The sequence below is a fragment of the Anopheles coluzzii genome, chromosome 3 (assembly GCF_943734685.1).
Source record: "Anopheles coluzzii chromosome 3, AcolN3, whole genome shotgun sequence".
Classification (NCBI taxonomy): domain Eukaryota; kingdom Metazoa; phylum Arthropoda; class Insecta; order Diptera; family Culicidae; genus Anopheles; species Anopheles coluzzii.
The window spans coordinates 88,176,274-88,186,748 of record NC_064671.1 but is presented as its reverse complement, the minus strand read 5'-3'; the positions used below and the strand labels follow the sequence as shown (position 1 = coordinate 88,186,748).

At 50.3% G+C, this 10,475-nt stretch overlaps 5 protein-coding genes across 6 annotated transcripts; 2 read left to right on the top strand and 3 right to left on the bottom strand.

Annotated features, from left to right (window-relative positions):
* Positions 1-5: 5 nt before the first annotated feature.
* Positions 6-3,237, bottom strand: LOC120955881 (G patch domain-containing protein 1 homolog). Its single transcript, XM_040377093.2, has 2 exons — positions 3,075-3,237; positions 6-2,998 (listed from the first exon to the last, which is right to left on the bottom strand). Exons 1-2 carry the CDS (start codon positions 3,133-3,135, stop codon positions 72-74), a joined length of 2,988 nt encoding a protein of 995 aa, XP_040233027.2. The 5' UTR covers positions 3,136-3,237; the 3' UTR covers positions 6-71.
* A 304-nt stretch (positions 3,238-3,541) lies between these two features.
* Positions 3,542-6,225, top strand: LOC120957789 (methyltransferase-like protein 22). Of its 2 annotated transcripts, none has more exons than XM_040380149.2 (6): positions 3,542-3,658; positions 3,745-4,562; positions 4,807-5,187; positions 5,262-5,447; positions 5,524-5,703; positions 5,786-6,225. In XM_040380149.2, exons 2-6 carry the CDS (start codon positions 4,499-4,501, stop codon positions 6,085-6,087), a joined length of 1,113 nt encoding a protein of 370 aa, XP_040236083.2. In that variant the 5' UTR covers positions 3,542-3,658; positions 3,745-4,498; the 3' UTR covers positions 6,088-6,225. The 2 variants fall into 2 exon arrangements, with proteins under 2 accessions (XP_040236083.2, XP_040236082.2); XM_040380148.2 differs by having other exon boundaries at positions 3,545-3,658; positions 3,745-4,571.
* A 107-nt stretch (positions 6,226-6,332) lies between these two features.
* LOC120957791 (uncharacterized) lies at positions 6,333-7,337 on the top strand. Its single transcript, XM_040380151.2, has 2 exons — positions 6,333-6,645; positions 6,736-7,337. Exons 1-2 carry the CDS (start codon positions 6,388-6,390, stop codon positions 7,300-7,302), a joined length of 825 nt encoding a protein of 274 aa, XP_040236085.2. The 5' UTR covers positions 6,333-6,387; the 3' UTR covers positions 7,303-7,337.
* LOC120957790 (zinc finger protein 271-like) lies at positions 7,316-8,610 on the bottom strand. The gene is made up of 2 exons (XM_040380150.2): positions 8,207-8,610; positions 7,316-8,141 (listed from the first exon to the last, which is right to left on the bottom strand). The coding sequence occupies exons 1-2, from the start codon at positions 8,402-8,404 to the stop codon at positions 7,395-7,397; spliced, it is 945 nt and encodes a 314-aa protein (XP_040236084.2). The 5' UTR covers positions 8,405-8,610; the 3' UTR covers positions 7,316-7,394.
* A 90-nt stretch (positions 8,611-8,700) lies between these two features.
* On the bottom strand, positions 8,701-10,202 carry LOC120958610 (zinc finger protein 277). The gene has a single exon (XM_040381525.2). It carries the CDS (start codon positions 10,073-10,075, stop codon positions 8,732-8,734), a length of 1,344 nt encoding a protein of 447 aa, XP_040237459.2. The 5' UTR covers positions 10,076-10,202; the 3' UTR covers positions 8,701-8,731.
* Positions 10,203-10,475: the final 273 nt, after the last annotated feature.

Sequence of the window (10,475 nt, the reverse complement as noted above, 5' to 3'; positions counted from 1 at the left end):
GAAAATTAACGTAACACTTCCTGGGTAGCTTTATTGCCAAAAACCAAATGTAGTACACACACACACGGCGGCTATCGTTTACTCTTATGCTTATGGCTGCTTTTCTTTTTCTCTTTTTTGTGCTTCCCCTTCGATTTTTTCTTGTGCTCATGATGCTTATGTTTTTTCTTTTTCTTCGCCCTTCCCGAAGACGAGTGTCGATCCTCGCCGGCATCTTTTTCGATCCATACCTCGGTGTACCTTCCCGTTGGTGTTGCTGCTACTTCCTGACCTCTCAGAAGTGGATGCGATGCTGGCTCGGCGGGAGCCTTTGCATGGGGAGCATTGTTGGCACCACCCTGCGACGGTAACCGTGGACCATAGTACTCCGGTTCGTCCGAATCAGACGCACTGTCCGGGTCCGAATCGCTGGACGAATCGGTATCGTTCTTTGCTTCGTCTTTACCAGCTTGTTGAAGGATCTCCTTCGCTTTGCCCGCTGCAGCTTTCGATGAGCACTGCAGAACGCTTTCGCGCTTTGAACGATCTTCCCCGTCAGCGTGTTGTGGTTTTTTGAATTCGAACAAGTTCTTAAAAATCCCACGAGGTGGAGAGTTATTGCGCAGAATGTTTAGCTGGCAGGCGGGCTTGATCGATACGAAGCTGTCGACCATCTTAAGCTTTTCCTCGTCGGTTAGTGCCGCGCTTCCGGATGGAGCTGCTGGTCCATCGGCCGGTTTCGACGGCTGCTGATTCTTCGACTGCTCATCCTCCTGCTCCTCTTCATCGCTGCTGCAGAAGATGGACTTGAAAAGGTCACGCTTCTCTTCCGGCTTTTTATTGGCCGCTTCGAGCACCTTTTCCTCCAATTCGGTTCGTTTTTTGTACGGCGGTTTTGTGGGCACCGTCCGGGAAGTTTGAGATGTTGGTGGTTTTGGCTGCTCAATCGTAACGCCAACGTTGCGGCCAACTTCCTTCGCGGATGACGTACTTTCGGTTAGGAAAAAATCTTTCGACGAACATCTCTGCCCTGCCGTACTCGTGCCGCTCGACTGTTCCACCGGTTTGCTGCCGCCACCGTTTGGTCGCTTGTCATCCGCTACCTGTTGTGCGACCGGTATCATGGTCGGTGTTACAAAATCTCGCCTATTCGTAACCGGCGCTTCGAGGTAATCGAACACGGAGAACTTGCCCTTCTCTTTGCGCCGTTTCTCCACCGCATCGGTATCGTCCACCATCATTCCGCCGAACGGTTCCGGCACGTTGAAGCGTTTGCAGATGTCCTTGTGGGGCTTCCACATTACGCGGCTGCGTGTCATGCGAATTTCGCGCGGTTTGCCTGCGTCCCCATCGGCGGGAATGGTTTTGTCCGCTATCAGGCTCGATGCCGTAACGAACCGTTCGGACATAAGGCCGTCCAGCGGGCGGTACATGCGTTCGGCCTGCATAAACTCCTTCCGCTCTCGCTCCCGATCCCAGGCGGAAAGGTTTAGCGGTTGCAACGATTCGAGGTACTGTTCGCGGGTCAGGTAGCGCTCCGTTGGCTGAAAGGCAAGGAACCGTTCGTAGCGTTCCTGCTTGTCGGGCATCGCAATGAACGGTTTGAACCCTTCCTTGGTGGAACCGACGTACTGGCGCTGCAGCACACTCGGCTGTTGTACCAGACCCGAGGGAACGATCGACGGTGAGCTGTCCCGCTTTGAATTTTGTCCACTCTTCTCTTCGCTTGCCGCGCGTTTCGTTTCCTGCGGAAGCGGATCTACCACCTCATTCATAACTTCTCGCCGGACAAAGTTAGAGCTTTGCTTGTTTATCAGTTCCAGCACCGGATTCTGGGCGACCGTCTGCTCACCGAGAATCGCTCCCCGTTCCTTCGGGTCAAGATCGTGCCTTCCGAGTCCCTTGATTTTGTACTCGTTTTCTTGCTGCATTTTCCTCGCCCGTTCCTCGTCGATGCGGTCGAAGCGCGAGCGTCGTTCCTCCCAATTCCGTGGCCTGAACGCTTCCGGCACGTCCACGCGAAACACCTTCTTCGCCAGCTTCCGGGAACTGCTGACCGGGCAGAAGCCTTCCAGCGTGTTCGCTTCACTGCCCGACTTTTTCCCCTCTATTGCCCGCTTCGATTTGGATCTATCTTCGAGCGAAAAATCGTACCGCGACATGTCATCCCGTGCGTACACGTCTAAATCGTCATCGTCTTCCAGCGCACCGATGCCGAATGCTTGCCCGCGGATGGAAAGCTTCTTGTTGTTACGATCGACCACCTCGAGCGTATCGAACAGCTGGAATCCTTTCGAAGTGCCGCCACGGTCCAGCCCACTGTAGCCCAGTCCGAACGTGTTGTCCTTTAGGGCCGCTACCAAGGGATCGAAATCATCCGGCGCGAACGTTATCTCATAGTCACTGTCCGAACCGTCCGATTCCTCCCCATCATCCCCGTCGTCGTTCTCCGCGCTGGCGCTGGTTTGCCCCTCACGACCCGGAATCTCACAGCCGTACATTTTCAAGATATACTGCTCCTTGCTGTTCCGCTCGTTGGCTCGCTTTTTCTCTCGCTTCGTTTGTCGCTCACCGATTCCTTGCCCTTCCCGCCAGCCCATCTTTTTGAGTATCTTCACGGCCGTTTTCTCCCTGGCCGGTTCGAGCAGCGCGCGCAACACGGGCTGACCCGGAATTGGGCCCTTGGAAAAGGCCAGATCCAAGCGTCGTTTGTTGGACCGGCCGGCCGCACTGCTGTGCGCAAAGTCTTCCTTCGCCTGCACACGCTGTGGCGCAATGCCGAACTCGCCCAGGTCCTCCTCGTCCATGAAATCCATCGGATTTTGCTGCCGCGCAAGGGAGGATTTCTCCGTGCGCGAGCTTTTAAACTCGGCCGGTTTCCAGCCTTCCTCCGAGCCGACCGTGTTCCAGTAGCCCGCCGAAAACCCGCCCGTAAATGCGCCATGGAACCGGCGCTTTCCATTGCTATCCAGCACGATCTGGTCCTCGACCGTGATGGGCTTTTTCGACGGCACTGCATCTGTGGGTGCCGAGAGTGGACAATATTGAAGTTGGTGTAGTTGGTGTTGGTCGCTGGCATAATACTGCTCACTTACCTTCTTCAAATGCTGGTAGGGCCGTTCCATACCTACAGAGGGTTTCTTCGTCGTCGTCCATTACTGTGGAAGCGTTGTGTTTTAATTAAAAACCAGCCAAAAGCGTAAAAGCGCACAGAAAAACGAACGCAGCAATTGTTTTGTTTACATGCCGTTTCCACACTGAGAGCTGTCAAAAAGACGGAGATGACACAAGATTAATACAGCTGGTCTAAATTATTATACCAAGGTTTATAGCACACTTTATTAGAATGTAAAAAATAATCAAAACGTAATTTATTAAAAATATTCTTTGTGTTCGTACAAAACAAAATTGCAAATTAGCTACGTTAAAAAAAATTATCCAAAATAAAAATTGCGCCATAATCGACATGTATAAATCTTAACACCAGCTGAATCATCTGGTTGCCTTTGTTTACATCTTTTCCTAGACGCTACTGATACCAAAAAAATAAAAGAAAAACAAAACCCTTTTCCCTCGAATCGCTGTCTCGTCGATTGCATCCCCCCGGGTACCCTCAGCGTTCGAATCGTGTGATCAGCTGTTTGTGAGCGGTAAAATGCTATTTTTAACACCCCGTTAGGTATGCCGTTACGTGCCCGGTGATCCCCGCTGCGCGAAGTGCTACCGGATTGGCTTTTAACCTAGACCTTTGGCTTGCCGTTTCAGGTGCATCTGTGGCACGCGCTCACATCGAGAGGTGTAGCGGGGCCTGAATAGCCCCCTCCCCCCCTCCCCTGGAGTGGCTGGATTATTTTCATTCATAAAACGCGCCGTGCTGTACGTTGTATCCATCCGGGGAAATAAGTTGCCTGCTCATACCACAGGACAGCGACGCAAATTGCAGCGTCTAGCCGATGTAAAAATAACACCCAAAGTCACGTGCTGTTTTCACTTTCCGCGAATTGCTTGCGGCTCTGCTGTGCTAATCACATGGAGGAGGAGTTTGGTCTGGGCCGCATATTCCCCACACGCCTGTTGTTGTTGTCGGAACTATTACAGCGTCGGTGTCGCCAGCCGCTGCTCACAAACATTAGCGCATCTGTTGGTTCGAAGCAGCAGCGGCGAAAATGCTATTAAAACGAACGGACACAATACGACACATATTCTAGACGGTGGTCGTGAAATGGTAAATTATTTATACACAGCATAAAACCGCTCGGTCGGCGCGCTTCTGTTGTTGTCGGACTGCGCCCCGTTTCGTGTGTAGAATAAGCGACCCGAATCGCCACGGTCCCGTCGGCGCTGTGTTCTAATATTGTCGTCAGTAGAGATTTGGGCGTGCATATGCTGGGTACGCTGCGCGTGCTTTGATTAGCTGGTTTGGCACGCACGCGAAAACGTTCTCAGCAAAGGCCCAACTCGTCACCAAATGCTTACAGAAACAGTGGCGGAAAAGTGAAACAAAAACCCCGTTCGCACGATGTCCGTACTCGAAGTTACGTCGGAGCTGTACAGCGAGGCAGAATTCTGCAGCACAGAAACGGGTAATGGCAGTGAGTATGACGGATTTTTTCTTCACCGAAAAATTACCGCTTGTGCATGTGCTTCGAAAATTTCCTAAACGCCTCCTAAGGCGAGGCTCTTGCTTCTTGCTTTTTGCTACCGATCCTTTGATCCCAGGGCGGTTATTTCATAACTTTTCTCATTCTTCTTCCCAAACGCTCCGCCCACCTTTCTTCCTGCGACAAACTTTTGTTCCCCGCGGGAATGATGTCTCCGTTTGTGCAGATTCTATTTCTAAATTTACCTTTGTGTATCCAAACCGCCGCGATGCTGCGCCCGCCGAGAACGGCACACAACCGGGGCTAGCAAATGGCATGGACAAACGGTACAACGGTCAGCCCGTGGCTGACAGCGAGTCGAAGGCATCAAGCGTCAAAGACTCGGAGGAGGTGGAGGAGGAAAGCTGTTTTGAAGAAGAATCATTCGCATCGGATTATGGCGACAGTTTGTGTGAAGAGGAGCAGGAGGAAGTGCTGTTGTACGGTGAATCCGGTGATGAATGTTGCATAGCAACGCACCAGAAAGATACAAAACCACCTCCAATCGTGCTCGATAAAGATGGCGACGTTGTTGTGGTGCGCCAGCGGAAAGGAGCGATAGATATAGGTTGGTGAAGGTTTTTTTTCGAGAGTTTTGTTTTTCGAAATTTGGTTAATGGCATGTGTCTGCTCCCTACCTAGAGCATCGTAAGTCGACGCGGCTGGACGCGGTTGGATTGCAGATATGGCGCGGTGCACTACTGCTGGGCGATTATATCATGCACAACGAGCGAAAGTTTAAAAACACTCACATCCTGGAACTTGGGTCCGGCGTTGGGCTTACCAGCATAGTCGCTAGCATGTATGCACGAGAGGTCATCTGCACGGGTACGTTTGAAGTGATACAGTTGATTCGTGCTAAAACATCGTGAAAAGAAGTAACATTTTATTCCATCTTCAACAGACATTGATATTGAAGGGCTGCTGGATCTGTTACGGGACAACATGCAGAGAAATGCTCATCTTTCAAGCCCGCACTGCCGTGTGCATGTCACCGAGCTCGACTTCAAGGTTAGCTATCAGGACTATCCACGTGATTTGAAGACCAAACTCCAGGACGTGCAGTACGTGATTGCCGCCGATGGTAAGCAGATATGGTCGTCACATTCATCCGTTGCAACAATTTTATCTAACAATTTCATTTTTTGTTCTTTTTCTTTTGCCAGTAATCTACGACGATGACATAACGGAAGCGTTTGTGCGGACGATTGTTAGTTTGCTGCTAGAGCTGCCGAAGCTGAAGGCGATCTACATCGCGCTGGAAAAGCGCTACGTATTCACGCTCGAAGACATGGACTCGGTCGCACCGTGCTATGATTACTTTCTGCGGTACTTTGAAAAGCGTAACGGCCGGTTCGGCGTGAACCGCTGGAAGCTCATCAATGTGTGTATGGACTTTCCGCGCTATTTCGATTACGACAAGGTGAAGGATTTAGTGCTGTTGAAAGTGTGCCACGCTAGTAAGTGATGCGTTGTGATCGGCTAATTTACGATTTAGGGTGCAAGGAATTAATTAGTTTTTAGTTTTACTGCGCGAAACGGTAAAAACAAAACAATACAAATATTTGCTCGTCACACCTTGTATATAGCAATCGCGGGCAGTTGACGGGTGGCGTTTTTGGCAGTTATTTTTTGAATGACAGGCGAAGCTACCCGCTTCCGTATCGAAGTGTAAACAAACAACAATAATCAAACAAACCCTTCTATGCCGTTTGCCGGCATACATGCTTGCACTAAATTAGAATCATAGAAAGTGAAAGGTATCGATATGGACAGTATAAGCATTGAGTTGGACACACCACTAATCACGCAAGGCTGTGCGAGCAGAATTGTTCGCACCATTGTGGAGCTGTTGCTGTACAATCGCACCCAAATTCCCTTCCCATACACAACCTTCCGAGCGATGGTAAAGAAGCTGGAGTCAGCCGATCCGACGGACGCTACCCATTCTGTGGCGGAACTTCGGATACAAAAGCAGCGCGAAAAGGCACAACATGTGGTGCAGTGCGTGGAAATGCTGTTCGATGTGAGTATTAAAGCTCGAAGCCGGGGACAAACACCATCGCCTCATTCAAATACGTTGAATTTACACCCGTTTTTTTGTTGTTGTTTCCAGACGATAGAGAAAATACTGTCCAACCATCCACCGATCGGTGAGCTGATGATCGTATTTGGCAAAACAATCTACACTGCCAAGGAAGCGTTTATAATAACACTGCCCGCCATTGATAGGAATCACATTGGCGAAAACCATCAACGATCGTTAGAAAAAGTGCTCCGAAAGTTAGGTTTACAGCTTACGCTTTGTGATCAGCTGGTAAGCGGCCAGGCTGTAACGAGCGACACAAACATATTCGTTATGGTACAATCGTCGTGCACGCTTCATCCCACGCTAGGAGTGAATTTGTTGGACAATTTTCAACTTCCCAAAAAGTGTGTAAAATATGAAATCAGTTTTAAAATGGCAAACAAAGGTGGAGACGAAACGGTGAACGGTTGCTGCAAACGATTGGAAATTTATAGCGAAGAGGAAAGTATGGTACAATCCGGTACGCTGCCAACGGCCGCGCAAGCGACCACAACCGAGTTCCAAGGCCCTTTGAGCAACGAGTGGTTTCTACTGGACGCCGTAATAAGTGGGTTTTCGATCAAGTCCCCAAAAGAAAATGTAATGTGGAAATGAAAAGTACAGTAAGTAAAAAGTCCTATAACAAACCTTGGAACGAATTTTATTTCAAAACAAAGCAGTTCGTAATGGCGGGTTTTGAGAGCGATTCATTTCCGTGGCGTGTGTATGTGTCGAACGTGCGAGATGCGCTCGCTCGACGTGGTAAACCGTTTGTCGCAATGCGGACAGGCGTGCGGCTTTTCCCCCCGGTGTAGCTTCATGTGCACGTACAGGCCATTGCGCGAGGCAAGCTGTTTGTTGCACTCGTCGCACCGGAACTGCTTCTCCTGGCTGTGCGTTAGCATGTGCTCCTTCAGCTCCGAGCCCTGCTTGTACTTCTTCGGGCACAGCTTGCACCGGTACGGCCGCTCCCCGGTGTGCGTCCGGATGTGGCGCGTCAGATCGTCCGAGCGCAAAAACTGCCGGTCACACTGCGGGCACGCTATCTTACTGCTGCCCGTTTCGTCGTGTATCCGGTAGTGCCGGCGCAGCGTTTGCGGCTGGCTGAAGCTCTTGCTGCATTTGTCACAGTACCAGCGTTTGCCTTTCTGTATCATCAGTGGCTGGCTGACGGGTTGCTCCATTTCCTCCGCATTGCTGTCCTCTGCGTCGTCACAGGCCGGGCGGGCATTCGCTATTTCCAGCTTAATCACTGTGCCCTCGGCTGTGGGACTTTTCGCGGGGGATGCTACGGTGGCATTGGTTTTCGTTTTACTGTGAAGGCTTTCAAAGCACTGCTCCAGAAGTTTGTCCGCCCGCTGGCACTGCTCGATGAACTGGTATGCTTCCTGTGCCCGAGTCACACACTTGGTGCAGATGTGCTTGGGCAGCAGCGATTCGTTGCACGATTCGAGCTGAAAATTGAGCAAATTGTGAGTGAATTGAAGTAATGGAAGCAAAGTAAACTCAACAGAATTACCTCATCATTAATAAAAATGGATAAAATATCTCGGAAACAGTTCATATGCTCCACACTGTTTGGCTGCACGTACACATCGTCGATGGTGTACAGTTCCGTCTGACCGTCGGTTTCGTCCAGCAGACAAACACGGCAAACGTCCGGCAGTTTTGCGGCCACACTTTCCCTACACAACGCACGTGTTTCACTTTTTTCCATCCTTTTGATTCTCACCCGAATTGCAATCCGGCAACTACTTTCCTCTGCGAGCGATTTGCGGTTGTTTACGCGTCCTTTCCAAACGTAAACAAACGCAATGACAGTTACGGCGTCTTCTTCTTCTCTTCTTCGTTAACTTGTTTCCCGGTTCAGAACAACCCAAGGCCCGTTTCAGATATCCCAGCAATCATTGGAACAATTTCTTCAATTGGAATTTTATTGGAATCCGTTTTGGTATTTGAATATTTGCATTGTTAAACCACTTTATTTGTTCAACGGAAGCTTTTATCACAAAAAACACATCCTCTAAACTAGTACCGTCGCGTGCTACAGTTTAAAGTTTTCCAACGATAATGATTCGGCATCGAGATTGATGCTCGCCGTAACGCTCTCCGATATAACGATCGATCCTTCCTCCTGCGACAGCTCGTCCCGCTCGTTGTCCACCTCATCGAGATGGCACAGGAACTGGTCGTCCTCGTACGTGGGAAAGAAGTACTCCGGCTGATCCCACGCACCCGCTTCCTTGTCCAGCCGGAAGTGGTTCAACTCTGCCAGATGCTTGCAAAGACTCTCGTAATCGGGGCACTGCTCGCCACACGCAATACACTTGCGTATGTGCATCTGACGGCGAATAAAGTTCACCACCTTTACGCGCTGATAGAAGCTCATGTCCGCCACGGTTTGATCGAAATCAAACGTATGCTTCGCCACCATATGGCGCTTCAGCGTGTCCACATTTGCTTCGGCGTGCGTACAGAACAGACACGTGGTCGTTTGCTCCTCCCCGTTCCAGTCGGACCAATCGGAGTCGGAGTCGGAGTCGGACGCAAAGACGCGGCTTTCCTCTTTCCGCTTCGCGATGGGCACGTACTCGGGCTTCTGCTTGAGCCGATAGTTGACGAGAAAGAACCGATCGTAGTAGTGGTTGTCCGGGTTGATGCGCTTGTGGCCCTTCTTGCGCATGTGTTCCTTGAGCGTGGGCCGATCTTTGAACAGCTTTTCGCAGAACAAACAGATCAACCGGTTCAGCTTGTCCTGCACGATTTCGATCAGCTCGTCCACAAACACCAGATGTTCCGGCTTGCCCAGCAGGAGAAAGTGCTTCGTGTAGAGATGGCTCACAAACTCGGGGCGCGTTTCCGCCCGATAGTCACGGCAGTACAGGCAGCCGCGGTTAAAATTCCGATCCGTCCGTTCGAACTGATGGCGGGCGAGGACGAGCTCCAGCTTCTCCCTTCGCAGCCGTTGCCGCAGCTCGTAGTCCAACGGTTCAACGTCGCTCAGCAGGAAATACTTCTCGTTCGGTGAGCTCGTACCGTCGGGCAGCTGGTTCAGCAGCATGGAGGAGCAATATTTCTCCACCGGTTCGTGGGCGAACTTTTCCTTCCAGTAGTAGCAGTAGCTGGGCAGGCAGGCAATTTCCTTCACATCGGCCACCACCAGCCGGTGGACCAGGTACAGATGGGCCAGACATTGGTCGGAACCGTTGTCGGGAGTGTGGAAATCGTAAGTGTTGCTGCAGAACATGCACGGTACCGTCCGCTCATCGACCAGCGACGTTGGGGGATCGGTTGACGAGTCCTTGGTAAAGTTGAGCGGCCCTATGATGGTGCTTTTGGACGCTTCACCACCTTCTTCGTCGTTTGCATTGGAAAGTTGTGTGCTCATTGCATTAACAGTGGAGAAACGGCAGACTAGGGGAAAATGTAATTACTTTTGCGACGAAATTGATCTGTGCACCTGAAGCACAGGAAAACATGTCTTGCGAACTGCCGACTGTGCGATCATGAGCTCAGACAGCATGATGACATTTAACTAAAAAATGATGAAAGCTCAACACTGTGCACGATGGCCGCTGGGCTTTATTTTTATTTGATAATTCTAAATGAAATTGAGAGTGGAACATAAGTATTCCAATTCAACTAAATGTTGCAAAGAGAGTTTAAGTAAATTTAATGCAAATTATTCAAGTGAACAATGAATTATGTGAAACGCTTCATAATCTCAATCTGGTTTGACGTGACATTACTTTCCAAGCTGAATCGAAGTTTGTGCTTCTTTTGCCACA